The sequence below is a fragment of the Alternaria dauci genome, chromosome 3, assembly GCF_042100115.1.
Source record: "Alternaria dauci strain A2016 chromosome 3, whole genome shotgun sequence".
Taxonomy (NCBI): domain Eukaryota; kingdom Fungi; phylum Ascomycota; class Dothideomycetes; order Pleosporales; family Pleosporaceae; genus Alternaria; species Alternaria dauci.
This window is the reverse complement of record NC_091274.1, coordinates 1078320-1104862: the sequence shown is the minus strand read 5'-3', so window position 1 is coordinate 1104862 and position 26543 is coordinate 1078320. Positions and strand designations below refer to the sequence as shown.

Here is a 26543-nt window from a genome sequence, read left to right as displayed (position 1 = left end):
CCATCTCGCTACTACTGGTCACAGTAGTAGTATCTCCTTCACTTGTTCGGCACTTGTTCATCTGATTCTATGTGTCTCAAGTCACGCACAATATTCGTCGCAGCAGGCCACCCTTGGTAGGTCGGTGCCGTGTTCTCGCAAACTCCAAACCAGACCAATATCCCGCTTGGTCGAACGCCTCTGTCGGGCCTGTAGATCACTCGTATTTCATGTGTTGTGATTTCATTGGTGATAGGTGTCCCACAAATCACGGCATGGCTGAGAAGACGGTCGCCTAGCAATATTCCGGCGCAGTCAGATTGTTAGACTGGAATGCATTAACTCAAAGAGGGGCGCCACAAACGACAACCTCAGACCTTCCGCCTACAATCCGGTCTTTCTGTCAAGATCATCCTCAGCCCTGTCCATATCCACTCCAACGTCTGCGGTCTGCCCCTCCTTCCTGCTGCACTCTACGGCTATCCTTTCCTCGAACAGCCTTTGCGCCTTTCCAGTATCTCACGTGCGCTTGTTCAGAAGCGTCATGAATGCATATCATGGCGGCCATTCTACGAGATACCCTTATTCTATTTAGCCTTGTTACTCAGTCTTTAGCACAGCAGGACGATCCTGTCAAGGGATTCTGCCGAAGATGGGGTCATACAACGGCACGGGTTGACTCGATGTTGTACATTGATGGTGGCATGGTAGGAGAAGTTCCGTTCACGTCGAACCATTCCAGTATGTAGAGCTTGAGGGACCGTCGTCTACATATCTTCCTGAAATCTAACGACTGATCTATAGACACATGGCTTTTGTCTAGTAACTTGAACTCATCGACCGTCGATGCCGGAATGCCGGAACAAAAGGCGCACTCGAAGCCTGGACATATTCCCAGTCTCTCCGGCGGTTATATATGGGCGGACAATACGAACAAATGCTTCTACCAGTTTGGCGGAGAATATGCCGCAGGTGTTAGTCCTATGGATTTTGGTATTTGGACCTACGATGTCCTGCTGAACCAATGGAATAATACCGAGACGACTGGCGACAGGAAGCTGCAACGAGTGTCGTTTGGCGCTGGGGCACAAGTCGAAAGCCGTGGATTAGGGTTCTATTTCGGCGGATGGCTAAGCAATAGAACAGCGCCCGGTTGGAATGGGCCTCCCATGGCCACCAACGGGCTTATCCGATTCGACATGTCTACAGGCGACCTACAGAATATGACTGGACCAGATGCTATTGGGAGAGCCGAGGGACAGCTTTTGTTTCTACCCGTTTCGGACAGCGGTGTGCTCATATATTTCGGTGGTATCGAAGACTCATATCGTAACGGCAGCTTTGATGCGGTAGGTTCAGACCAAGCCATGCATGACTCGACATACTAACATGGTGTACCAGGCAAATATGAGCGTATGCCATTGAAGAGATATCCACATTGTGCATAGCTAATGTCATAGACTATCCACATATACGATATGGCATCATCGAAATGGTATACACAGACCGCATCTGGAGATATACCCGAAACTCGCAGACAGTTCTGTGCTGATGTCACTTGGCCGGATGACGAGTCATCTTTCAATGTGTAAGTTGAAAAAACTATTGTCTCGTAAAAGTGAAGGTTCTGCAGTTGCTTTGGTCCACGCCAGCAGTAGGCGGAAAACGTCCATAAGGGCTAGATCTCGTCGATACACCCGAAAGAGGATCAACTGAGTCCAAGTTATTGATCCGTGCTATCCAAGATTTCAGAAAGACTGTTAGGAGTTACAGTAGGCTGCTAAGATCATAGTGTCTTCTACAAGCTCCGTATACAGATTGCGTCGCCCTAGAGCAAACATGCTGACTTGGAGTAGCTATCTTTACGGCGGGTACGGGTTCGGTGAAGCTCCAGCTTTCGACGACGTCTACATCCTTTCTCTCCCCTCCTTTACCTGGATCAAGGTTTTTAGTAGTGAAAATCCATCTGAAGTCGGCCATGGCGGTTGTAGTGCGAATGTCAGTAAGTGATGTTGATGTACGGATTTTAAGTGAGACCCATACTGATTTTGTACAACAATCTGAAGTCAATCGTGCGCAGATGCTGGTCATAGGTGGCTGGTTTCCCATCTACGACAAATGCGATGCACCAGAAGGTCAAGGACAACACAACATGGCTCTTGGGTACAACGGTGGGGACTCGAAACTCTGGGATAAATTCAGCCCTCAGCTGGTTGACTACGTTGTTCCATCGCCTATCATCTCCGTGATTGGGGGAGGGTAGGTACTTCTCGTCTGCAAATAGAGTTTACCACGACTAACAAGAATAGACCCACCGGAGGTGCTACAAAGACTTCTCCAGAAACATGGGGCCACCCAGATCTTGCTACCTACTATACACTTAGACCTAGTTTTACTGCAAGATCAGCTACCCGTGCTCTACCATCCGCAACAGAATCTTCATCGCCTGGAAGCTCAAAGAAGACGAAAGTAGGAGCTATCGCTGGTGGAACGGTCGGAGGGCTGTTGGTACTCATTGGCATATTATGCCTCGTACTATGCTGTCTTCACCGGCGGAAGAAGGCATCCGAGAAGACGAGGGAGGGTGAAGTCCCATTCAATCTTCCGCCTGTTGAGCTTGCAACTACCGTCCCTCAAGAGATGGCCGATACAGTTGCTCGCAAGTACGTTTCCGTGCATAACCAAGCAGATTCTGTTGCCCTTGCTTCATATCCCGGACATGTCCAACAGTACCCGCGCTCCCTTAACCACGACTGCAACTCGCCGAATTCGGTTCAAGATCCTCCTTCGTGCGGTCACGTTCACCCATACATATCTCCTGTTGAGGGTAGACACGAGAATCGCTCACCGTATGGCGAGCAACTCTTCAGCGAAGGAAATGTCCATAACTTGCCGTCAGCTGCTTGGAGTACTCAAGCCAACTATCCGCAGTCTGCCCAAGGCCAGGACAGCCAATACTCGTACCCTACACCGAATTCGCCACGACAATCTCCAAATAATGCTACTCAACAGCAAGTTCCAATCTACTACCCACGACCTAGTAATCCATCGACACGTTCGCGACAGTCACCACATTCGCTCTCTGACACCAGAGAAAGTCTGGCAGGGACGCAATACAGCGGTGATGGGCTTACCAACCACATCAGCACTACAAGCACGCCGGCCCATTTCTATGCGCAGCCATCGCCGCACGACACTCGGGGAGAGATAACAGGCGACCCGTACGGAAGAGGTTTGTAACAGACGGACATGTTTGAGATTTGGCGATCGCCTGTCTAGGAGCGTACAGACTTAGACACCAGTAAACTCGCTTATGTGAATACGGTGCCTCTCGGGTGTGATGAGTAAAATGTGTTCTAACAGAGTTGTTGTAATTCGCTTGTACCTAGGTAGCATCGTGCTTCCCGGCCAGATGAAGGAAGCCATAGTTCGAATATCCCGTTATAATGCCTAATATCCGTAAGAAGGCATACATTCATGGTTTTCAAGGGTTACGATCACGAGGGAGAAGCTTTCAATGCTGAAGCAGGCGTATTGAAAGTGGACGGAAATTAGATACTAGCGCGGGCTCACGTGTGATCGCGCTTCAGTGCCGCCGACGTTCACACGTCACCTCGACTTTGGCCCGATGTGAGGACACATGTCCTCAGCGACACCATAGCCCTCGCCCACTTCCTCATGATAGCGCGACTTGTACAATGTTCAACCTGCGCTCAATCGTCCTACTTGTAATATCCTATGTCGTCATCCCGCGCCTGACGTTTCTCCCGCAGAATGTCCACTCGATCCTCATCATCTTCGGGCCCTTCCTCATACCCCGCGTCCTCGATTGGATAAACCTCGCGCGCGCAACTGGAAAAAGCATACCATTACGGCCGACGCCCCCAAGAGTTCAGTATGCGCTGAACTTGCTCTTCGTGAGCGCAGTCGTGTGCCTCGTCCTGTCCCTCTCTCGGTTTGCACCCGAGAACATATTCCTCAAGACACAGAGTCACATCCGAACAGAGACCAGTGTCTTGTTTGCGCGTCTACGGCACCTTCGACCGCTTACAGATGAGGATGATGTATTACGGACAAAGTTCAACTGGAGCGTGCGCAACAAACTGCTGTACCTGGCATATGGTCCCGACACCCTGTTGAACTGCGTGTGGTGTACCACATCCAACGGAAATGACCAGCAAAATTACTTCTTGTATTCGCTTCCGACCATGGTCACGCCGCACATTTCCCAACTTGCTGTCCTTGGTCTCGCGACATCGTCGCTTGTGGGAAGCGAAGGGTCGCGATTTCGCACGCATGCGACCATTGCAGGATTACTCTTGATGGTGGTAGAAGTGTGGTACATGGCCACCTACGATATTACGTTCAACAAGCGAGCAAAGTACGTGCAGGACATTGATTCGGCATACTGGCGTGTCCGATTCCTACGATACGTCGCCTTCGCCATGGTAGACATTGGCTTTGCCTTTGTCCTCTGGGCTACAAGCACGAACCGCTGGCTCGCGAAGCCTGTCTCCATCGCCGAGCGCATTGAAACAACTACACGAACGGCCGAAGACACTTTCAACAAAATGCGCGCGCTTGCTCTACTCACAAACTCTGTGAACCGCGATCCAGCGTTGCGAGGTGTGCGGGAAGAATACTGGAGGACCGAGGGCCAGGTTACAGCTGAGGTGGTGCAGGATGAACTCGTCATGGAACAAATCAATGCTGCTATTAGTAGAATGGATTTTAGTACGCTCGAAGGACGGGTTGGTGAGGTTGCAGATGGAATTATGAAGGGTATAGATAGCTTGAGGGCAAGTCAAATGCTGGCGGCGAGTCATGTCAGCGAGACGTCGTCATCTCCGGCATCGTGAAGTTCACTTCGCGTCGGTTAGAGGAGGGAATCCACACAGAGATACGTGCATGCATTGCGATGGAGCCGCGGCGTAGAACGCCCCTTGGGAGACTGCAACCGGCCTGGTTGTTTTAAAATATGATACCCTGTTTTGAGCAGGTCACTTGAGCATTTTTTTCTCCTGCGGTGAAGTTCTCCATTGCTTATACCGCTAATTACCGAGATGCTTCACCCTCTCCCACAAGGACTCTAACTTCACTGTCTGCATGTACATCTCTGACATCGCAGATTGCGCATTGCGCATTGCTATCCATACTGTTCTATGACTGTGCTGGGTTCGATGATATATGCCGTGTCACACATTTCCCCCATCTCCATGTCCGGGGGTTGGAAGCACGAAATGCTCGCGGATACTAGCGGTAGGTACTAGGATACCGCAGGCTCGGCACACACGCCCTACGCCCGCCCGCTCATTCTTGGTCCTCAAATACGCTAGTGGACACAACCCCGGCTTCGACGGCTTCTGGAAGACACGTCTTCCGTCATACTTTTCACGATGGCGATTTATCCGTGTCATGTCGAGAAATGAAAGCAAAGGGCATTTTGGTGGCATTGAGAGAAGGGAATCGTGAGGAAGCTTTGTTCAAGATGGGTACTCTGAGGGTCCAATTCGGCTGCAAGTGGAACCCTTTATCTCTGCATTCTGTAAGGAATGACACTAGACTCCCGCCGTAGTCCGCAGGAGGCTGGGCGAACATTACATCGATGGTTCGTTAGGGTAAGTGGGTTTGCTCCCGCCCGTGTGATAGGAAGGCGTGTGACTCTTGATCGAATTTTTCAGATCCACGGTATAAGAGCGCGTCAGGGTACGTGTCTTCTCACTGCGCATTGGACTATTTATTTCTTACCACATCGAAGCAACCATATTGTCTGTCCCCAATCGTTGCTACTTCAGTTCATAGCCTAACAATCATACCTGCTCGACCATAGCAACAATGGCACCCAGCGCCGTCACACCCCCGAATCACAACGAGACGGTCACCGACCTCACGCAAGCCGGCATCAAATCTGCGCTCCTCAAGAATGCCCCAGAACAGATCGACTCTGCATCTCTCACAAACTCCATCACCGCTACGCCACCAAACGAACCAGCAAGCAAAACACAAGATGTTGTTGACGCACCCCTGGCTGAACTCGATGCTTCCAAGGTCACTTGCACGTACACCAGCACCCCTCGCTCAGTCCCCGCTGTAGGTTCAGCAGAGATGGCTAGCCAGAAGGTCTGCACCGACCACATGGTACAAGCCCAATGGAATGTCGAGACCGGCTGGGCAGCACCAGAGCTGAAGCCCTACGGTCCATTGTCCCTTGCACCCACAGCCTCATGCTTGCACTACGCGACCGAATGTTTCGAAGGAATGAAGTTGTACCGTGGATACGATGGCAAACTACGTCTCTTCCGTCCAGACCTGAACTGCCGCCGCATGCTCATGTCCACGAACCGTATCGCCCTGCCCGCGTTTGATCCCGAAGAACTCCTCAAGCTCATCGTTAAGCTTTGCGCAACAGATGGTGCCAAGTGGCTTCCAAAGGACCGGCCAGGACAATTCCTCTACATCCGTCCTACCATGATTGCTTCCGACCCGGCCCTTGGCGTCGAGCGCCCGAAAGAGGCCCTTCTCTTCGTCATTCTATGTTGCTTCGCTCCCATGGGAGATATGAGCGGCGGTATCAAGCTGCTCGCTTCTCAAGACGACATGTGCCGTGCATGGCCCGGCGGTTTCGGATACGCTAAAGTCGGTGCCAACTATGGTCCTTCGCTGGTAGCCCAGGGCGAGGCGCGAAAGCGGGGATACCACCAGATTCTCTGGCTGTTTGGTGAAGATTGCACCATCACCGAGGCGGGAGCCAGCAACTTCTTCGTTGTGTGGAAGTCAAAGGATGGAAAGCTACAACTTGTTACCGCTGATCTCAACGAACGTATCGTCCTCGATGGTGTCACGAGGAGATCTATTCTCGAACTTGCCCGTTCAAGACTCACTTCGTCCTCTCCTTCATCCGATCTCGAGACTCTGGAGGTTGTTGAGCGCAAGTTCAATGTCTTCGAGATTGAAGAAGCGGCCAAGGAAGGACGCCTTGTTGAGGCATTCGCGGCTGGTACTGCGTGGTTCGTCGCTCCTATCAGCCAAATTCACTTCCGTGGCAAGGACATTGAGGTGCCAATGGTCAAGGGTGACTCTGGCGCGTACGCGAGCTTCTTTAAGAACTCTCTCAAGGGCATCATGTGGGGCAGTGACGGTATGGAGGGACATGAGTGGGGCCGCGTTGTCGATGAGGAATAGATGCGTTTGCAGAAGAGACGGCAGAGTCGTATGTGCATGGGCTTGGCGTTTGATTTCCTAGAATGGTTCATGGGGATTTTTTTGGTACTGAGTAAAAGCGAGGAGCATGGCTTGTGCGTGCACGCAGTTCGCTTTGGTTAGCAACTACAGAGATATATATTCATTACACACGATAAACTCGCTATGATTCCCTTTCGTGTCCTGATAGCACCTGATGCAAAAGAATACAGGCTTTGGGATTGTTCCTTCAGGGCAGGAAGACTGGGGAGCTTTTCTAGAAAGGAACACACATAACCACAACGGGCCCACGGGTTCATGTAATTTCAGTCTCATTTACATGTGCCAACCACGGACCTCAAACCCTTCGATAAAGGAGATTTGGGTGTCGAACGGCCGTGCTCATCGATCGATCCTCGTGACGACAAAGCGCCTGTTGTTTATCGAGTAACTTCTTCATCGATGCCCGGTATGAACAAAGCACAACGACAACGGCGAAGGACTCGGCAGAAGCCGAGTTATATCACGACATATGTAGTAGGGTCAGGAGATGTGGGGACACGACATATACGTTGCCCTGTTAAGATCTCGCAAAGTTCCGAGGAGTGCCATAGCTGCAGAAAGAGAAGGGGCGCAGTGCCGCCGTATTATAGCCTTCCTTGGCGTCTTTCCCCTTTGCAATGGCGCGTGATCCCGCCGCGCCTCAAGTGCTTTGCGAAGTGAGCAGCACCCTGGCGTACATCATGCACTCCCACCAATTACCATCCTGACTCGGGGTGTTTCTACAAGCGAAATGCACATTGCACGCCGTGCCTCCTCGGCGAGGCCCTACCGTTGTGTGAACCGTGATCATCAACCGACCCCCTCACGCCTCCACCGCCGAACCATTTGCCCACAGCTGGTTGCAAGCACCGCTGCCAGCTCAGCTGAGTCCCACCTACCCAACGGCAAACAAACCAGAGTGGATGGGGCGAGGCAGAAATACGATTCCTGGTGCATCGAAATCACTAATTTTAGGAGGCGACACGCTAGACCAGCTCTCGCCCGCGATTATATTCCGAGGCTGGCATGCACTAAGCTCTGTCTTGCTTAGCTCGATTCGATAGATGGATGGGCGCAGGGAAGCACTGACACTGCTTCTTCTTGACTCTGCAGTCTTCCGGGGAAAGGAGGCTTTAAGGTTATTAGTTTTGGTTTTGTGTTTGACAAGACGGGATTAGGGATGGGGTTTTCCAAGCCACCTGCGAAGTTTAAATCTTACCCTAGACGCCCTTTCGCGTCTTCGCTCTTTTCCTCCTCTGCGTTCCTCGTATCTCTCCCGTCATACATCCTACTACCTTTCTCGGTCGCTGTACGAACAAACAGTACCCATCATTCGCTTTGGGTAGATTCTTTATATCTTAATACTTTGTAATACAACGTCGTACAACTACACAACGTTACTATCCGCACATCCGTATCAAGATGCGTTTCATCACCGCCGTCGCCGTCGCCATCTCAGCCTCCGCTAGCTTCGTCGCTGCCCAGGACGAGTGCGATGCCCAAAACATTGTAGACACTTGCGTCCAAGGTTACCAATCCCGCATCGATGCCTGCAACGAGAATCCCAACGACTTCATCTGCCTCTGCGACGTCTACAGAGATGTTCTCGTCTGCTACAACAACTGCCCTGGTACGCGTTCCATGCATGCACGCAAACAAAATGGTAGAAGCTAACCCATCCTCTGTAGACTCCCTTGAGAAGCCTCCTGTCCAGAACACCGTAACATCTTACTGCGGCGCTGCCGAGCCACTCCGCGCCGCCGCTTCCTCGTCCATGGCCTCTGTTGCCAGTGTCGCTGCTACACAGTCTCGTGCCGTTGCCAGTGCTACCAGCGCCACAACCAGCGCTACTGGTACCGGTTCCGAGTCTGAGGCTAGCTCAAGTCCCACCAGCTTTGCTGGTGCGGGTAGCAACTTCGGTGTACCTGCTGGTGCTGCCATTGTTGCCATGTTTGCTGGTCTGTTGTAGATGAGTTAGCGTAGTCGCTGGTGGTTGGGCGAGTAGTTGGATGAGTAGGACAATATTTAATTCGTGATGGGATGCTTTTCCTGGGTCGACTGATGTGCTTGCTTCTTGCTACTCGTATGTGTGTTGTGAAAACTGTCTTGTAAATGCCGCTGTTCCAACAACAAGAATTTGAACGATAACAAGGAAAACAGTTTCGCCTCTGCAAAGGTACACATACTGCAGCTATGTCGTGCTCGGAGCCAACGCCATGGACCTTATCACACAGACTCCGTTCAGATCTCATCATCCTTCATTGATACAGCGCTCATGTAAGAAAAGCGCTATCCTACTTCCGTCCCAATTAACCGCCAAAACGCCGCTGAGTACGTGCACATGTGCAGCAATGCTATATATCCCACGCAATACACTGAAGGTGAGCCAAGTTAGACACAGGTTCAGAAAGTCGAGTGTCATATACGAGCCCAAGGAGTGTGTTCTCGCCATATACTAATGCTCCACCTTCCCTTCGCAGATTTTGTACAATGACATCAACGCCATGTAGCAGTAGTCTTCCGCTTTTCCTCGACCACCACTGTGGTCCACGCGCAAGGCTCCTATTAACATGATGGGGAGCTTATTCTTGTCCGAAACCGACTGTCTCTTCAACAGCAATGGTAAGTTTCTGGTTTAGTGCTTCGAATGTCTTGTAAGGTGGTAAGTCGAGGCGATTGAAACTGCACGTCTTGTTAGCAGCTGATACATACGCTTGATGCTTGGGTCTCATACCACGTGTGTGATTTCGGCAATTGATTTGGCTCACCAGCCTTTTCAATGGTGAACCTCCTTGGACCATCACTACCCTGCAAATCCTTGAATCCGTTGACAGGAATACGTGATGTTCCGGTAGCGAATTGCAGAAGACGCGACTTTTGCTCGGCGTCCCAGCTACGAATGCATTTCCAGAAATTCTGGATAACCTCATCGTTCTCGGTGTAGCCACGGTAATCAGTGTGCTTCTTCCAGTCGTCAACATCGATATCTGCAATACCGCCGATGAGTAATTCGAGTTCACGTTCGTCGAAAACGTTGACGAGATCCGCAGGAATTAGTTCATGGAAACCGGTGATGAAAGCCTGAAATTGCTCTTCGACACGTTTCTGAATACGCCATTCGGTGATGAGTCTAGTCAGTTAGCACAATCGAGACAGGTCAAGACTGGGTTTACATACTCGACGTATTCGTGCTTGTTCTCGTTGGTAACCTCGATGTTGTCACCGCCGGGTTTCAGCTCGATGCTGACGGTTTCACCGAAGCGCTCGTCATCGGTGGCAAAGGTCAATTCTAGAGCGTCCGTAATGTCGTTGTTCCTGCGTTTGTTAGCTTGTATGCGCCCAAACAATGAAATTTGAACTTACAGCATCCATTCCAAGTTGCGATGAAAATCAGCATCTACACCTTCCATGTCTTGGAGAGCAACCTTCTTCCTCAGGATCATTTTGTAAAACGCGCCGATAAAGAAGGCATCCAGGAAACGGCGATGGAAAATGGCCAGACCAACAACACGTCCAATGAACTTGAAGTAGTTCAAATGTTCGGGGTTAATGCCGGAATGAGGGTTAATCTGAAGGGTGTAGTTGTCGTGTGCGGAATATTCGAACAAGCAGTAGAAGGGGTTAAACATCTCGTGGGATAACAGGAAGAAGAATTCTCGAGAGAGACCTCCGTAATCCAGACCATCTTCGCCGTCGAACTTGATCATTAGTCGCTTCTTGAGATCAGCAGCGCTCTGGCGCATGATCTCATGGTATGAATCTTCGAAGATGTGCGTTCGCCGCACCTTGACGTGGCATTGGCCACTAACAATGCGCAGTGCAGGTTGCGATCTGAAGTAGATTAGCTTGCGACGGAAGTCGCGCTTGTACTGGGGTACGTTCTGGTCCAACGAGGACGGTAGTCTTGGGTCGTCCCAGGTGGTCGTCTTGGTGTTGTGGTCCACAAAGTATACTCTGGCTGTGTTGGTGAGGCGCATTTCCCATCCAGATGGCAGTGGCCCAAGCTGAGAGACGGGCTGTTGCTGGATGGTGCTGCCGTTGGCGGCCTGACCACCGTACATGCGGATGTATTGTTGTCGGCGAGGATCTACCCATGTCGTCGTTCGTGTGTTGTGGTCAACAAAGTATGGCCGGCCTTCGGGTGTATGCCGCTGTTCCCAACCAGACGGGAGCTCTCCTGTTCCAGCAGTAGTCGCTCCTGTTGCCATCATGCTTGCAGCATTGGCCGAGCCAGCAGGCGGTGATGGCTGGCGATCGGTGAGAGTGGGCGAGTTGGCACCGGTCCTGTCTTCGGGCAGCATGCGGTTCTGATGTCGCATGCGCTCCTGCTGCGTCTGCGCAGCTACATCCCGGCGCTGGTCAGCCTCGTTGAATCCTGCGCCCGGCCTGATCCAAGTGGTTTGTCTGGTGTTGTGGTCGACATAGTAGGTTCGGCCCAGGTGATCCTCACGACGCTCCCAGCCATTCGGCAATCTTCCTTGAGCATCCTCGAAAGCGCTGTATGCACCACCGCTGTTGCGAGCTGGAGCTGCTCCATTCGGCGCGGGGCCTGGCCCAGCGGGCGGGCCAGTTGGAGGACCTGCTGGAGGGGCTTGACTGAGACGCTGGGCAGCGGGTTGGCCAGCGACCGAGGGTCGTTGCTGACCGGAGTATACGTCGGTCGGGTGGAGGTTCGTCGTCGACTGTTGTGGGGTTGGGACAGCACCAGGGACAGCACCGTTGACGGACGGGTGCGGGGATGGGGTCGGTCGGGTGGCGTTTTGAGCTCCCTGGGTGATGGGCGCAGTGAGGTTAGTGGACAGGTTGAGGATCAGCTTGCCATGGACAACCATGTTGTCGTTTGACTTTTTGAGGTCGCGCGTGAGCATCTCTGAGGGGGCCTGTTAGCAGGTGATGTGGACTGGCATGGGTCAGGCCTACCGTCCCCGCCCGCGTCGAGGTCTATTACCGACCCTATGCGGACATTGATGACGCCCAGGAAGCCCTGGTCCTTCTTCTTGAACTTCTTCTGGTCAAAGATTTGAACCGCCAGAACGCTCTCCTCGTTGACTTTCCTGTGTCGGGTGTTAGTGTCAGGATACGCAGGCATGCGAGGCCAAGGCCCGGGGCAGCGTACATGTCGAAGCTCTCGTTCCAGTAGGGGTTGAGCGTCTTCTTGATGACGCTGGTGGTGCGCGTCTGCTCGCCATTGATTGTGGCTACGGCGAAAGGGTCCGGAAATCCTGCAGCACATGCATGAGCGACATGACGACGTCGGGCTGGTTCAGGGCATACATACGAAACACATCGCGCTTGTAGAGCCCATCGGCGGCGATGACTGCAGCGTGTTAGTCTGGTCGTAGAGCCCACGGGACGCCGGGGCCGCGAGGGAAGACATACTGGTGATGCGCAGGTTGGGCTGGCCAGCGCCGTCCATGATGCGCGGTGATGCAGCGCGACAAGCGGTCGCAGATGCGGGATGGAGCGGTGGCGGGAGAGCGAGGTAGCAGAGGGGCGGCTCTCAGAGCTCGCGGTGGTTAGGGGAGGGGGCCTCCTTCTCTGGTGTTGGGCTTGCGTTGTGTTGTATGCCGTCTCTGTGTTTGGCTGCGGCGGAGCGACGAGGGTACGGTACGGTACAGTACAGTACAGGTACTGGAGGAGGCTGTGCGAAAGACGACCGTGCGCAGTCTACTCCAAAGGCAAATGCGGCGGGCCTTCACGGCGCTGCCCGACGAGTCCCCGGCCTGCGATGGTAATTGCTTATACAATCCTTTGCAATCGCTGCCACCAATGCTCCCCTCGAGAGTATCTGCGCAACAGTCCCGGCGGCTAGGGCGTTGAGCGCTGCGGCGTGAACGATGCGATTCCCGGGAGGATGCCTTCTGCTGCCTTGGCGCTTGCCCCGCAGGTTGTTGTGTCGGGGGCGATGCGAACTGCTGCTAACTGGCGCCTGACCGAAAAAAGTCTCAATGTATGCGTCCGTCGAGGGCAAGCTTGGGTGATGCTCGCGAGAGTAGCAACAACAAGACACCTGGCGCAGTCCTGCCTCCCGTGGCGCAACCGTTCTGGTCAAGATTGCCTCCGCATGGCATCGATGATGTCAAACCGCTCTACCTCCCTGTCACCGCCCACTAGCACGTCCAAGGACCAAACTAACAACATATCCCTCGACCACATGTTTGCTGCTGCTACCTGCTTCATATGCTGCTTGAACCGTCTCTGATACCGTGTACCCTTTCTTGGTGCCCCTCACTACATGTTTCGATCTCCTGGGCGCCAGAGAGCGCCCAGAAGCTGCACGCCATCAGACGACCACGCCTCAAACACATTGCAAACCGTCCGTCAGACACCAAGATGAATGGCAGTCTTGGACACGAGCCACATGGCACGCCGCACGTGCTTGGGTAATCGGCACCGCCACAATATATACACGTGTACACCTCAGAACGAGTATCAGGTTTCAATATCATGATTATCGCTGCGCCCGTGACTTCCCAGCTAAACCACCAGGTTCCAAGGTAAACCACGTCAGGTCTATTTTGCATAGTCGCCAAACTCCACGCTCGTCGTACCCTACTCCCTAAAGCTATTCCCAATCTCAATCTTCCTCATACCCAACAGCGCTCTTAGTCTAAGATATGTCTCGTACCCACTCAACTGCATCTCAACTCGCATGTGCCTTGTCCACGCACCCAGCCAACTCAAAAAGTTGCTCGGCCAAAGTATACTGCCGTTGAGGTTGTCTAAACTCTCTTCGTACACTGTGCGACTGGCATACCGAGCGAGGATAAGAAAAGTGCGCATGGGACCTTGGCGCGTATGCAGCCCCTCGTCCAAGGATCGCGCTACAAGAAAAGTCAATATGGATGCGCGGGTCGTCATGCCAGGGACCAAGACTTACTCAAATCATTAGTTTTCAAAATCAACAAAATCACTCTCGGAACCTGTCCGAGCAGCTCGATCAGACTCTCCAGTAAACCCTCTCCCAATGCATCTCCGATGACCTTCTTCTCTTCACTCGTCCTGCTCGTCATTACACCACCAGTGCCACTCTCCTTCTTGGCCAACACGGTGTAATCTCTGCCGGTGATGGCCGACGCAAAGAGAGGAAAGTGTTCTTCCTTGATCCCCGCCACTTGGTAAGCGTATTTGCGCATACCAGCTTCGTCGGCGTCCAGGACGGCGAGCCAGAGTTTTGCGTAGCTGCGTCGCAAGGGCAACGGAATATCACGATAGAGGCCGTGGTCGTATAGTACCACGTCAAAGTTGGTCTTGCCCGAGCGAGTCGGGTTGTGCCGTATAGCAATGTTTCCGCCATGGGGATCGCAATGGAGTGGCGCATCTCTGCCAAAGATCATCTCGTTGAATATCCTAGCCAGTGCTGCCGAGACCTCATCTCTGTCAATGCCATGCTCATCCAAACTTCTGAGGTCGTCTGTTCGAAACCCTGACACATATTCCATGACAAGTAACCGGCGCTTTGCCCAAAGAACTTTGGGTATGACGACGGGTACATCGCGGACGTGGGAGAAGTACTCTCGCGCACGCATGGCATTCTTGCCTTCGAGGGTGAAATCGAGTTCTTGTGGGAGAGAAAGCTGCATCTCGTCGGATAGCCAGGTCAGATCGTATTCGGGAAACCAGCGCTTGAGCGTCGTAAACGAGAAGCTTGTCAAAGCCAGATCGAGCTTGGCCCATTCGTCCAAGGCTGGATGTTGCACTTTGACGGCGACTTTCTGGCCCGTCTCACGAACGGTTGCACGGTGTACCTGGGCAAGCGAGGCTGCGCCTATGGGCTGTTTCTCAAATTCCGAGAAGAAGTCGGAGAGCTCAAGGCCCGTGTCTTGTCGGCACATGTCTTGTATGGATTCGAAAGAGGATACGGGGCATTTGTCTTGCAGTGGTATAAAGGTATCGCACCACTCGTTCGGCAGCAGGTAGTTCATGCTGCTCAGATGTTGTCCCAGCTTGATGAAGATGGAGCCGTTCTTCTCGAGTGTGCGCAGAGTACGTTTGGCGCATCGTAGGTGGCAGGCTTTGAGTTGCTCGTTGTAGTCCGGTTCGTCGTCGCGCTTGAGTACGTCGCGGTAACTGCACAAAAGTGTATATTAGCTATGGATTGTTTGACTGTGCTGAACTATGCATGCACATACTCTCTGATGTTGAGTACCAACGTCGCAACCACTCTGTAGCTTCGCTGCGCTGCCACATAGGCATGTTTCGCATCCTCGTTGACTGTGACGACTGCTGCCCCAATTGCAATTCCGCCTCCAGCTATCAGCAGCCTCGTCCTCCTCTTGCTGCTCTTGGAGCCCCTCCCTGCAGCTTTGGCCGTGGCGTTGGCGGCCTCATTTGCTTGGCTCGCAAATGTCCTCCGCGGCCCTATTCTGTTTGCAAAGGCGTTGTGTCCCACTGAGGTGCTCCGTTGTTGCCACAAGCCATATCGTTGCGGAATCGTCTGGCGCTGCGACCGTATACAAGCTCGGCAGATCCACGTCTTTCGGAGGAGCGGAGAAGAAAGGGCGCTCAGGGTCGACATTTTTTGTTTATACCATGGCCGGCACAGTCCAAGCACTGCAGAGTCTATGGGCCTGGAGACAGAGATGCGAAAAGCGAGCGACAGGCGGCAACAGACCGCTTCTAGCCACAAATGCCGTCGTTCGACATTTTTCGATGAAAGGCGCAGCGCGAATCGGATCTCGGACACCACACCCCTGTCGGTTTGCGGCGAGCATCGACACTGCCGAATTGGCACCACATGGCACATGCACGTTACCCAAATACCATGCTTGTGGATGATGCAAATGTTGCTACTCATGTATCCCAGTTGACCAACAATTCATGCGCGTATGAAACGGATCGAGCATCTAAAGCCAGGAAAAGCTGCACGCAATAACTAACGCCGTCTAGCAGTCATCAGTCTGCACCAAAAAGACATCTGTCCGCCTCTCTTCCAGTGGTATCATCATTCCTCCGCCAGGTGCTCAGTCAACTACGCAACGCCATAGCCGCATTACTGCCGTATCGCAACACCTATGCGTAATGTGTATTCTACATATCGACAGTCTCGCTGAAACAAAGTACGCCATTGCCCTTCAGGTATCCATCGACTCCCTCTGGTGTGTTCTGTCGCCGGGGGTTCGCAACGTGGAGGTTCGCAGGTTGGGCAGGTTCGTCATCTGGAGAGTCGGTAATGTCTGTGACGAGGACAAGGCCAGCCGTCTTGATTGATTCAATGAGGGCAGGAGCGAGCGACTGGTGTTTGTTAGAGAGAAGTCGTGTGGTAATTTGCGGGCCACTCACCAGCAGACGCGAGCTACATATCAGTCCCATGAAGTTGTTGTCCCTGGCAATCTGTACAGCTTCCTTGACAGACGTCGTTGTGCGACCGCTGCTTTGAATGATGTGTGTGTTTTCAGAGGGCGACTGAGGACTATCCGCGCCGAGCTCGTTGCAGAGCAGGACTGGGTCTGTTTCGAAGTTAGCGTTATTTTGCGTATTCGTCCACAAGTCTCATGCTCACAGTTTGGCTGCTTCCAGTTGATGACCGTGCATATGTCCTGGTTGAAAGAGCTGAATAACACACTCCTCAGAGTACCATCTATCTCGCCCGCACCTTGTTCTCTCAGTTGACGTGCATGTTCGAAGACCACCGAGAGGATTTTATCTGCGAATGCGTTCATGTCATGTGTGGGACCAAGCTTCAGACGTTCCTCCTCAAGCCGGGACGGGAAGAGGACGTGGAGCTCGACATGGATGTGAGCCGGTAGTGCTGACAAGGCATCCTTCAATGTAATGAACGACGAAGCCATTATTTGGTAAATGTTCGGTATGTTTATCGGACCAGTGTTGTTGAGTTCCGCAGCAAGCTCGTTTGCTGCCGTTGTGGTGTCCTGAACACCAATCGCTGCGAATTGCGCATACGTAAGTATGTTGACTGGCACTTCCAGTCCGTGGTGGTTGACCTTCCATCTCGGATGCAGCACTGGTATACCATCGGCAGTCAATTGAACAAACAGACGAACATACTCGCCAGATAGGCTGGAGCCGGTGATGAGTGTATGAGGCTGTGAGTCGAGCTGACTAGTAGCCTTCCAGTAGGTCGCGAAGTGAGTGATCTCGAGCGGAATACCGTGGAAAGGTTTCACTACTTGAAAGTCGAAAGTGACTCTGCCGATCGCTCGCAATCTTGGGTCGAACAACTCGAGGTGCCATCGTCCAGAGCTCTTGGAGCGCTCTGTAAACACCTTTGAAGAAGCGACGCTGCGAGCGATGACCTTGGATCCTATTGTGGGATACACGTCGAAGTCGATAGAGAAAGTGTCGAGATTCTCAATCTGGAAGGATATAACCTTGAATTCGTCTTGTATGGGTAGCAGAATGTTGCGTGGTATGAGATCGGAGCTTTTTGAGGAGATCGTAAGCCTTGCCGCGGGATATTTCGATTCGTCGTAGAAGCGGATCGCTTCTTTGCCCACCTTCTCGAAGCTGATCACTACGAATGTCTTTGTATCGAGAAAGTTGTGTCCATATCTTCGGAAAGGTATGATTGGCGGTGGCAGGATGAACTCGGGTATGCCATCGGGATCGCCTTCGATGTCCATGGCTGTAGGCATCGAGCTAGACAGCTGAGACGTTATTTGAGGCGAGACCTGTTTCTGTGACATCAGCCCAACTCCACGCCCAACAGAAGCAAGCAGTTTCATGCACTCTAGATGTCCTTCCCATGTCGCGTAGTACATGGCCGAGAGGCCTTTCTCATCCACAATGTCTACGTCGACCTGACATTGAAGCAGCGTCTTGAGGCACTCCACATGGCCCTCACTCGCAGCGTGGAAGAGCGGCGTCCATTGGTAAAGCTTGTCTGGTTGATCGAGATCCGCGCCGTACTTTTGCAACATCAACAGTGCTTCTGGTGTCTTTCCCGATCGTGCCACCAGGTGCTGTGGATACAGCCCTTCTGCATCGGGAAGCATCTCAGCTGACCTCTGTAGAAGAAGCTCCAGTATCTCTAATGATGCGTACTGGCACGCAAGATTGAGCGGCACATGTTCCCCAGGCCCCAGGCGCGTGAGGTCTGCGCCTCTCGAAAGGAGTATCTCCACACAAGCGAGCTTCGAATGTACAATCGCATGTATCAAGGGTGTGAAGCTGTCCTGATCGCGAAAGTTCACCGTCTCTGGGGCGGCGTTGATGAGTTCCTGTACCAGCTCGACATGTCCATGCATACAGGCGTAATGCAGTGGTATCCTGCCGTATACGTCGATTGCGTGTACATCCACGTTACTCGATAGACCAAGCTTAAGCACTTCGATTCTACCGCTGATAGCGGATTTGTGAAGACAATTTCGCTCATTGATTTCGTCCTCCTGTTTGAGATTTACGAGATTTGAGTCGAGTAGTATCCTCAGTGCAGATTCTGGCGCTTCTGCAACGGTGCTGAGGAACGCTCTAGAGACGTGCTCACGTGCATCGGGAAGGGTCGATAGGCGAGCTAGACACTCCTCGATTTTGCCTTTGTTTGCGGTGTTGATAGCCTGCACAAATTGGTTGTCAAGCTCGAGCTTCGCTTCGAATGCAGGTTCGGAGACGCGCGGTTCGGCTGCAGGATGGGGTGCCTGTACTCCTTCGCCTTCAGCCCAGCCCGAGAAATCAAGGAGTGCCTGGGTAGCTTGGTCGGACAGTGTGCTGATGACTTCGCGGTTGAAGCATGGCTGGACCTCGACAGCGCGCGAAAGGTATAGCTGCTTTTCCCTTGACTGGCATTAAGTCAGCCAGTGTCGATAGATACGCAGGTAATGACGACAAACTTTGGACGTTTTGTCCCACTAGACGGCGTTAGCAGGCTGATGGCGGCAAAGAGGGATGCGTCAAACCTTCTTGAGGATTTTTGAGAAGGCTGTTTCGTTCACTTCGACAAATTGCTGAGTCGGGTTAGTGTCGGAAGCCCCCAGGTGCATACGGACCAATCACCTCGAGCTTGTTCAGATCCATGCTAAACTGCTTTAGTCCCTCTTCCAGGGCAACATATCGCGAAGATGTCTTGGAGACAGATTGTGGGTGTTGTTGCATGACTCTCTTCTTGTCGAGGAGTGTGGTTAAGCGCAGACGCAACTGTAACTACAGTGAGCACTCAACCTCCAACACATGAGTGCTAGAACATACCTCTGCCTCTTTCTGCAGGTAGAACGTGTTGACCTTTTCGAGCTCACGTTCCTGTGTATCAAGTAAGAATCTATGTACCTGTCGCGAGCACAAAGACGTACGACTCGGAAGAAAAACGTGGCCTTGTTGGCTTGCAAAGACGACTGCGGATCCAGGGACTCATGGTGAAAGCCCTCACTCTGTGGTGGTATCACTGGAGTAGCGCCAAGTTTCTTGATGAGCTACAGATTATACGATCAGTGAAGCCCCTACGATATGGAAGGCATATGGACCTTCTTGAGTGCCTTGTAGTCGACGAAGCTGGCGGCATATTCTGGAATTTCCAGTTGCCTTTTTTGGATATGCTTCCCGAACTTCCTGGAAAAGCGTGCTGAGTCAGTAGTGTCTTCTTTGGATGCAAGACTGGTCGACGAGGCTGTCTTTTTCAAAACCACCAAGGGGCGGGGTTGAAGGGTCTCCATAGGAGGGGGAGACGTACATGATGCTAGTAGTAAGAAGAAATTCAAGAGCGTTCTTCTCGAAGCCCTAACGGCAATGCGCATACGATGCACAAGCGATGGATCCTGTCCCGGGTTGAGGTGCAGATCCAACCATACAAGACCCGCGATGGCAGAGGTGTGGCCGTCAGCCGCCGCTTATTCGGCAGTGGAGACGAAAGAAAAGATCAAGATGCGCTGAGGCTTGCTGGTGACAGCCCAAAGAGCGGCCGTGCGTAGTTGGTAGGGGAAGTCGAGAAGTGAAGTCACTCAGGATGCAGGTGGCGGTACCCTGTAGTTGGACCGATTAACCCATAGACTTGCTTGGACCTGGTCAGACAGCGAGTTAGCAGGTATTTGGTAGATGCCGAATGAGGGGCCAGGCTGGAAGGCGCCACCGACGACCCATTGTACGAGGGCCACGAGATTGTGCATACGCTGGCAGAAGAGCAGAGTGCCCATGTCGTTCAGACGACGGGTGAGGCGCGGGCGAATCAGCGTGCGTATGGCCGCCACGAGGTTCAGCAACTGCTCGCGGACTGATATCGTTAGGTCGCTGGCATGGGGCAGGGGAGGTGTCGCATGCGGTTATTCTGCCGAAGAATAGTTCCGTAGGAGGTGCTAGGGTGCCTGGAAAGGCTGAACTCGCCCAATCGATGCTTTGGACGTTGTAGGCCGGGTTACGTAAGGGCGCGCTGTGGCTCCTGCTAGCTCACTCAGGTAGCTCAACCGCACTCGAAGCATCTCCGCGACACTTCCACGGTTGATCGCGACAGCCGATGCTCACGCCGCTCATCATGTTTGCGCGCACTGCTACAGCCATCATCATCGAGGCTCAGCGGCATGTGGGGCTCATTTACGGGGAGCCATGACTCTCTCTGAGACAGTGCCATGCATTCCGGCAGGCCTCGTCATACTGCATGATGCTACTGACTTCATCCGACTCTCGACTAACATCCAGCTGCAAAGTGGGACGCCCTGCGCGCGAGGGTTAAGCATACATGCGCAGTAGCCGCAAGGTAGCATCAAAGCAATGCAAACACAAGGTAATCGCGTACACGACATCTAATTCTCCGCCTTCGTCACGAGCTTGCCTTGACGCCTACAACGCTCCTATCAGTGTTAGTCTGTAAGCCAGGGCCAGGCTACCTCCATACCAGCCATATATCCATGCGTCAAATGAAGAAGTGAAAGGTCTATAGGGTATTAGACCAGAACGAAACCATTTTCCTTCCCTCAAGCTTTGCCGACACAATTAGCTCTATGCTCCCCATCCAACGCAGCGTCGCGCCCCTCTCTTCAGTCACCACAGTCCTTGACACTCACAAGCCATACATGTCCCATCCATCGAGGCCTTCGTCGGAGCGCTTACTACCTGCAGACTCGTGGGGAACGCCTCCGCTGTCGTACGGCGTGCGCGTAGCCACATTTGCATCCAACTCGACATCAAGTCACAACTCATCGTCATCCATCTCCGAAGGCTTCAGCAGACCACCAACCTTCATGGCCCGTTCGCGCTCTTGTTCCTTCGCCGTCTTCGCAGCCTGCTCACGCTCCTCGAGGAACAACTCCGCGTTGTCGCCAGAGAACTCCTTCAGGGAAATCAAGAAGTCGCGCAGAATGACCTTGAAGCGGTTGAGGTCCGAGTTGGTCGCGAAAAGTCCGTCAATGAATGATGCAATTTGCGCGCTTTGACCAGTCAGTGCGCGTTCATACAAGTGATAAGGAACAACTTACGTCTGAAGGTTGGGGAAAGCAGTCGCCAACAGGTTACCGACAAAGTTTCGTAGGAACTCTCGGTTCGGTGTACCTGCCGGCGCCATATCTGGTGACGTGTAGATAGGACCTTGCAGCTTGTCCGAGTCGACCAACCAGAACATCTTAGCCAGCAGCATCGATTGCGACTTGAAACCAGCCTTGTGGTCACTGTCGGTAACCACGAAGAAGACATCCTGGAGGATAGTCGTGAAGAACGTCTGGAAGAAGGTATTGCAGGTTTGCTGGTCCGTTTCGGCCATGTTGGAAACCAGTTCGAAGCACATGGAAAGACCTGCACTCTCAACCTCGCGGTTATCGTGCTTGCTTGCCCACATGCATGAGTCAATGACAAACTTGAACGATCGTGCATCGAGGCGCAGCAGAGCGGGGAAGCAGCGGAGGTTGATGGTGCGCAGAAGCTTGAAGAATTCGACGCGGTGCTCTGGGTATTCGGAGAAGTCCTTGTTGATCATGTCCAGGGTGCATTCGAAGACGCTATCCATGATGTTGATGATTTGGTCCTCCATCATGCTCTGTGAAAAAGGTCAGCATATGATGTAACAGTGACTGAGCGAGTCCAACCATGTGCTTGCTCAGATTGGGTCTCCAACGTACATGTAGCTTGTTGATAATCGTCGTCATGACGTTCAATACTTCTGCCTCACGAGCGTCGGGAACATTGTTCTTGTAGTCGATCAAAACGGCTTCTAGCAGCTTCGGCACAATGTTGTTGTGAATCATCTCCAAGTCGTCGGCCTTCTCAACGTAAGTGTTGATGAGTTTCAAAATCTCCTTCTTGATTGTACGAAGGCCGCGGACCTTGGGCATCTTTGTCGCAATGTTGCCCTCTCGTTGGACCGCTTCGTCGATAAGCTGTGAGCTTGCGCGGTACATTGTCAACATGTCGAAATATATCCGGCCGATCTGTGGGTAGAAGTAGGATCCAATTGAGCCGCACGCTGCGACGTTCGTCTTCATAATGTTACCAACAATCTTGATGACTTCTGAGTCCTGGAGACACGCTGGGTTTTGATTAGCTTGAGCGATAATGTTGTCCCATGCAGAGTTTGGCAAAGCCATCAAGTCAGCGATCAAACGCTCCTGCATGCTCTTTTGTCCTTGCGCGCTGATCATGTAACCGCAGGCCTCGTAGAAAGTGTGAACTTGTTGAGGCGAGAGATCCGCGGTAATCTTCCTCAAGTTACGAACGATCTCGTCAATGAATGGCTCGGTTTCTCCAGGCTGAAGAGCAACAAAGTGTCGTCGGCACTTGTTTGCAATCTTGATAAACGTATCGCAAGCCATGTCTTGCACACCCTCGTGGGTCTCGTGCATGAATTCGAATAGCTTGTTGACAACGGTCTTGAGGAACTTCCAGTGGGCCTTGAGGAATCGAGGATATTGACCGACAATATACATGATGTTACTGGCCACGACAGCTTTGTTATCCTTTCCTCGCTTCATTTCGGTCAATCCAAGCAAGTCCTTGATCACAGTGACCAAGAAGCGCTTCTCTGTCTCCTCATTCATAGCGCCAGAGATGGAACCGATAGCCCAGCAGAGGGTATTGCAGTTGGCCCATGACCACTCTGAACCATCGACCTGGCGAGCCAGCTTCTCCGACATGATTTGCTCGGTGTCATTAACATCCAAGTGAGTAAGGAAGACGAGACATTCTCGAGTAGACTTGTACAGTTGAATTGTGTCGCTCTCCTTTACGAATTCACGTACAATCTCGCCCTCGTCGTTCTCGACAATGAGGACTTCCTCGGGCCTGACCATCTTCTCGATCATGACTGTTCGAAGGTTTGAAAGAATCTCGGTGTACTTGTTCTTTCGTAGAGGATAGTTGGCCAGCTCGCGAGCTCCGTTGCCGGGAATACCCATGTTTAGCAGAGGGTTCATGTCGGTTATTGGGAGCGCCTGCATCTCGTCGTACAGCTCTGAGACGAGCTTGGTCCAGTATTCCAGGCAGATCTTGAAGACCTCACGGTCGTCGATCTGGCTTATGCGGATAAGGTAGAAGTGGCCATGCGTAAGGAAGTCCCTGTTCATAAGATTCTCAATGACGTTCAGGTGCATGGTGAAGAAGTTTGTCAGGAAGAGCGCGAGGTTCAGGACGAACTCCTGGTCCCGGCCATTGCTGGACGAATATGTGCTCTTCAAATCCAATGAGAGAGGAATGATTTTGGAGATGGCCGTCAGTGTCTCGGTGAACATTTGGACGAGCTTGTCGTCGTATGCAGGTTCGGTGTGCAGGCCGGCGATCTCGGTCAAGCACTTGAGGGTAATATTGCGGAAATCAGGAACCTCAAGGAATCGACTTCGCAGGGTTTCGATAAGACTCTGGCCACTCGGCGGTGTCTCAAAGATGTATCCGAGAGGGATCCAGTTGAGAAAGCGCAGCAAGGTTTCCAGGGTCGCCTTGATTAGAGCAGCCTCAGTGGCTGTGCGCAGAACCTCTGAGCAGAGCTGGTAGATGGCCGTGAACTCGTCGCACATGCTTTGCTTGAGTTCCTTTCGCTTAGCCGAAGTCATCTGCTCCTCTGAGTAGTCGAAGACCTCCTCAGACAAGAGTCGCAGGATGACCATGTTGTTCTCGCATATCCCCAAACTGCTGTGGCACGACGATATGATCTCGTTGATGAAAGTCGGCCAGTTGTGGGGCCACTCCTGCTTCAGGACGGAGACGAGGACGAGGTTGAGCTTGTTTAGGAGGGTACGCTCGGTGCGGCGGCTCTCGTCGTTGTTGGACAGCTGGATGATGAAGTTGACGATGAAGTTTCGGATGCCTATCTCGGTCAGCAGCACTCGGACAACCAGCGCGACGTGGCCTACCTTGACACTGGTCGCGAGGCAGTACCTTCCACCTCGTCATGATAACATTGTCGAGAACCTGTAGTCCGAGATCTGCCGATAATTAGCACGATGGCCACGAGCCTTTTAGCGCGTCGCTCAGCTCACACTTGGTCTGCGGGTATTGCGCATCGGATAGAATCTTGTCGACGAGGAGCCATGCGTCGGGGTTTTCTTTGAACTACGCAAGTGTCAGTGGGATGCGTATGTAAACATGGTCAGCGGAGATGCCTACCTGGTTCAGCGTAGCCTGGGCTTGCTTTTGCTGCAGAAGATGAAATGTCAGCCACGTCCTCGTCGTATCCCACACTCGGGCTCCGCATGGAAACATACTGTGTCGCCGCGACCCTCGTAGAAGGTGCGCACTGTGGCGTCGAGCTCTTCGATTGACAGAGACATGGCGGGCTGCAGCGCGGCGGGAAAAGCTCCCAATCAGCCTTGAAGTATATTCTGTTTCCCCAAGAAGCTCAAGCGTCGGCTCAGCTTCTCAAGCAGTCTGCGTGTTGGCGCGTTGGGCGTTGGGCGTGGGCGGAGGGCGAGCGCGCAAAGGTCCGCTGCCTTGCAGAAGTTGTGTACAGACAAAGGTGGGGCACTTGGGCGGCGGAGAGTGTGTGCGGGCACGCTCGTCAAGCTCTTGCGGAGGGTGGTTGTAGCTGGGGATCGCTCGGCCGTGATCAAGACTGTCTTTTTAGCTGCTCGCAGTGGTGGATGCTTCAAGAGGCACGGGTTTCGCGGTGAAGTCGCGTTTGTCAACTGGAACCAGTCTACCCGTGCCGAGAGACAAGCACTAGCGCTAAGTGCTCCACCTTCGATCGACTGCTACCCTGCATCTTCCTCCAGTACGGCTCGATACAGCTCTACATTCTTTTCATCTACAATCTGCTATTTATGGTGCTGTAAGAACAGGGGCATTGTCGGAGACGTTCCTAGACGCTTCCAAGGTTGTATAGTGCCAGGTTTCCGGCCAGTGTTGCGCACGTTTAGAACCAGCAGCAACAGACCTGACATGTTGATGTATGGTTCAGCACAACAGCTTGTCTCAAAGGCTCTGCATCGTGGAGGCTAAGTGTGCAAGACTCAATGTAAGGGACACTGCTGTTATACAACGATTTCGTTCGTTATCTAGTGTTGGCTGATAATAGTCCATGAACACAACCCCTCCCTCAATACTGTCAATAGCCTTCATGCCTTGATCCTGCCATCTTTGACCATCTCGCGAATTGCGTCGATACTGCTCTCAACTGCCTTCTTTGCCATCTGTCAATCCCATTAGCATCCAACACAAAAGCAGCGTTACTCGCATCCGCCATCCCAATAGGACAAGGACATTGAGCAGGAGTACGTACACCCTTGACTCTTTGCAACTCCTTGTCTGCATCTGGAGTTCCCTCCTGCACATTCGGTATGTTCCACTCGAAAGCATAAGTCATGTTCAAGTCTTCAATCTCACCAGATGGGCCATCAGAGATGATGTTGCGGACGTGGCTTCCGTCTTCTTGCTCGAAGTCGACCTGTAGGTATCCTCAGCAGATGTCCTTTATTGAACTGGGTGGTTGTAAACGTTTCATCGTGCTTCAGATGTCGACCCTGCGAATAAGTTCCACTCACCCAACTCGGCCAGTAGCTTCTGACGACTTCCTTGGCCTGATCCTTGGGACCCGTTCCCTTCTTGAATATGACGTCCCTAGTTACCACCCCATCTTTCTCTTCGAGTACCTCGCAACTCTCAATCACTGGGACAAATTCTTGGGCAAAACGTATCTTCCGCTGCAAGCCAGCCCAGACCTGTGCTTCGTTGAGCACTGGTGTTGCGCCGGCGGGGTTGATGCGGGAGGTGTATGCAATGTATAAGTTTACCATGTTTACAAGAATCCAATGGGATGCGATTTGTTTGTGTTGTAGGATGGTTTAAGCAGTAGAGGCTGAGATGTGGAAGCTAGTGGCTGTTATTCTGCAGGCGTGGGGTAAGATGGCTGTCTGACGTCAGGGTAGGTTGATGAGAGGGATGGCTTGATAGTAATGACAATGGAGTGAATGTATTCTGAATGCTGGAAGTCCCTCTATATACTCTCTTTTGCCTTGTATCATGTATGCAGTGGAGCGACTGGC

The 26543-nt window shown here is 52.5% G+C and overlaps 9 protein-coding genes across 9 annotated transcripts; 4 read left to right on the top strand and 5 right to left on the bottom strand.

Moving 5' to 3' along the window:
* Window positions 1-662: 662 nt before the first annotated feature.
* Window positions 663-3219, top strand: ACET3X_004017 (uncharacterized protein; the record flags this gene model as incomplete). Its single annotated transcript, XM_069450176.1, has 6 exons — window positions 663-720; window positions 784-1328; window positions 1440-1567; window positions 1836-1981; window positions 2046-2238; window positions 2289-3219. 6 exons carry the CDS (start codon window positions 663-665, stop codon window positions 3217-3219), a joined length of 2001 nt encoding a protein of 666 aa, XP_069307995.1.
* A 458-nt stretch (window positions 3220-3677) lies between these two features.
* On the top strand, window positions 3678-4838 carry ACET3X_004016 (uncharacterized protein; the record flags this gene model as incomplete). The annotated part of the gene is made up of 1 exon (XM_069450175.1): window positions 3678-4838. The coding sequence occupies one exon, from the start codon at window positions 3678-3680 to the stop codon at window positions 4836-4838; it is 1161 nt and encodes a 386-aa protein (XP_069307994.1).
* Window positions 4839-5291: 453 nt separating this feature from the next.
* Window positions 5292-7729, top strand: ACET3X_004015 (uncharacterized protein). Its single transcript, XM_069450174.1, has one exon. It carries the CDS (start codon window positions 5815-5817, stop codon window positions 7159-7161), a length of 1347 nt encoding a protein of 448 aa, XP_069307993.1. The 5' UTR covers window positions 5292-5814; the 3' UTR covers window positions 7162-7729.
* A 640-nt stretch (window positions 7730-8369) lies between these two features.
* On the top strand, window positions 8370-9249 carry ACET3X_004014 (uncharacterized protein). Its single transcript, XM_069450173.1, has 2 exons — window positions 8370-8830; window positions 8889-9249. The coding sequence occupies exons 1-2, from the start codon at window positions 8623-8625 to the stop codon at window positions 9167-9169; spliced, it is 489 nt and encodes a 162-aa protein (XP_069307992.1). The 5' UTR covers window positions 8370-8622; the 3' UTR covers window positions 9170-9249.
* A 533-nt stretch (window positions 9250-9782) lies between these two features.
* Window positions 9783-12616, bottom strand: ACET3X_004013 (uncharacterized protein; the record flags this gene model as incomplete). Its single annotated transcript, XM_069450172.1, has 8 exons — window positions 9783-9882; window positions 9935-10330; window positions 10378-10515; window positions 10564-12070; window positions 12121-12254; window positions 12317-12422; window positions 12479-12517; window positions 12580-12616. 8 exons carry the CDS (start codon window positions 12614-12616, stop codon window positions 9783-9785), a joined length of 2457 nt encoding a protein of 818 aa, XP_069307991.1.
* Window positions 12617-13752: 1136 nt separating this feature from the next.
* Window positions 13753-15718, bottom strand: ACET3X_004012 (uncharacterized protein; the record flags this gene model as incomplete). The annotated part of the gene is made up of 3 exons (XM_069450170.1): window positions 13753-14024; window positions 14081-15270; window positions 15333-15718. The coding sequence occupies 3 exons, from the start codon at window positions 15716-15718 to the stop codon at window positions 13753-13755; spliced, it is 1848 nt and encodes a 615-aa protein (XP_069307990.1).
* A 512-nt stretch (window positions 15719-16230) lies between these two features.
* Window positions 16231-19805, bottom strand: ACET3X_004011 (uncharacterized protein; the record flags this gene model as incomplete). The annotated part of the gene is made up of 9 exons (XM_069450169.1): window positions 16231-16434; window positions 16483-16649; window positions 16703-18938; window positions 18990-19007; window positions 19056-19103; window positions 19153-19293; window positions 19345-19395; window positions 19446-19565; window positions 19617-19805. The coding sequence occupies 9 exons, from the start codon at window positions 19803-19805 to the stop codon at window positions 16231-16233; spliced, it is 3174 nt and encodes a 1057-aa protein (XP_069307989.1).
* Window positions 19806-21271: 1466 nt separating this feature from the next.
* On the bottom strand, window positions 21272-24833 carry ACET3X_004010 (uncharacterized protein; the record flags this gene model as incomplete). Its single annotated transcript, XM_069450168.1, has 7 exons — window positions 21272-21509; window positions 21558-22111; window positions 22194-24370; window positions 24417-24488; window positions 24543-24615; window positions 24670-24699; window positions 24768-24833. 7 exons carry the CDS (start codon window positions 24831-24833, stop codon window positions 21272-21274), a joined length of 3210 nt encoding a protein of 1069 aa, XP_069307988.1.
* A 783-nt stretch (window positions 24834-25616) lies between these two features.
* Window positions 25617-26294, bottom strand: ACET3X_004009 (uncharacterized protein; the record flags this gene model as incomplete). The annotated part of the gene is made up of 3 exons (XM_069450167.1): window positions 25617-25691; window positions 25781-25945; window positions 26043-26294. The coding sequence occupies 3 exons, from the start codon at window positions 26292-26294 to the stop codon at window positions 25617-25619; spliced, it is 492 nt and encodes a 163-aa protein (XP_069307987.1).
* Window positions 26295-26543: the final 249 nt, after the last annotated feature.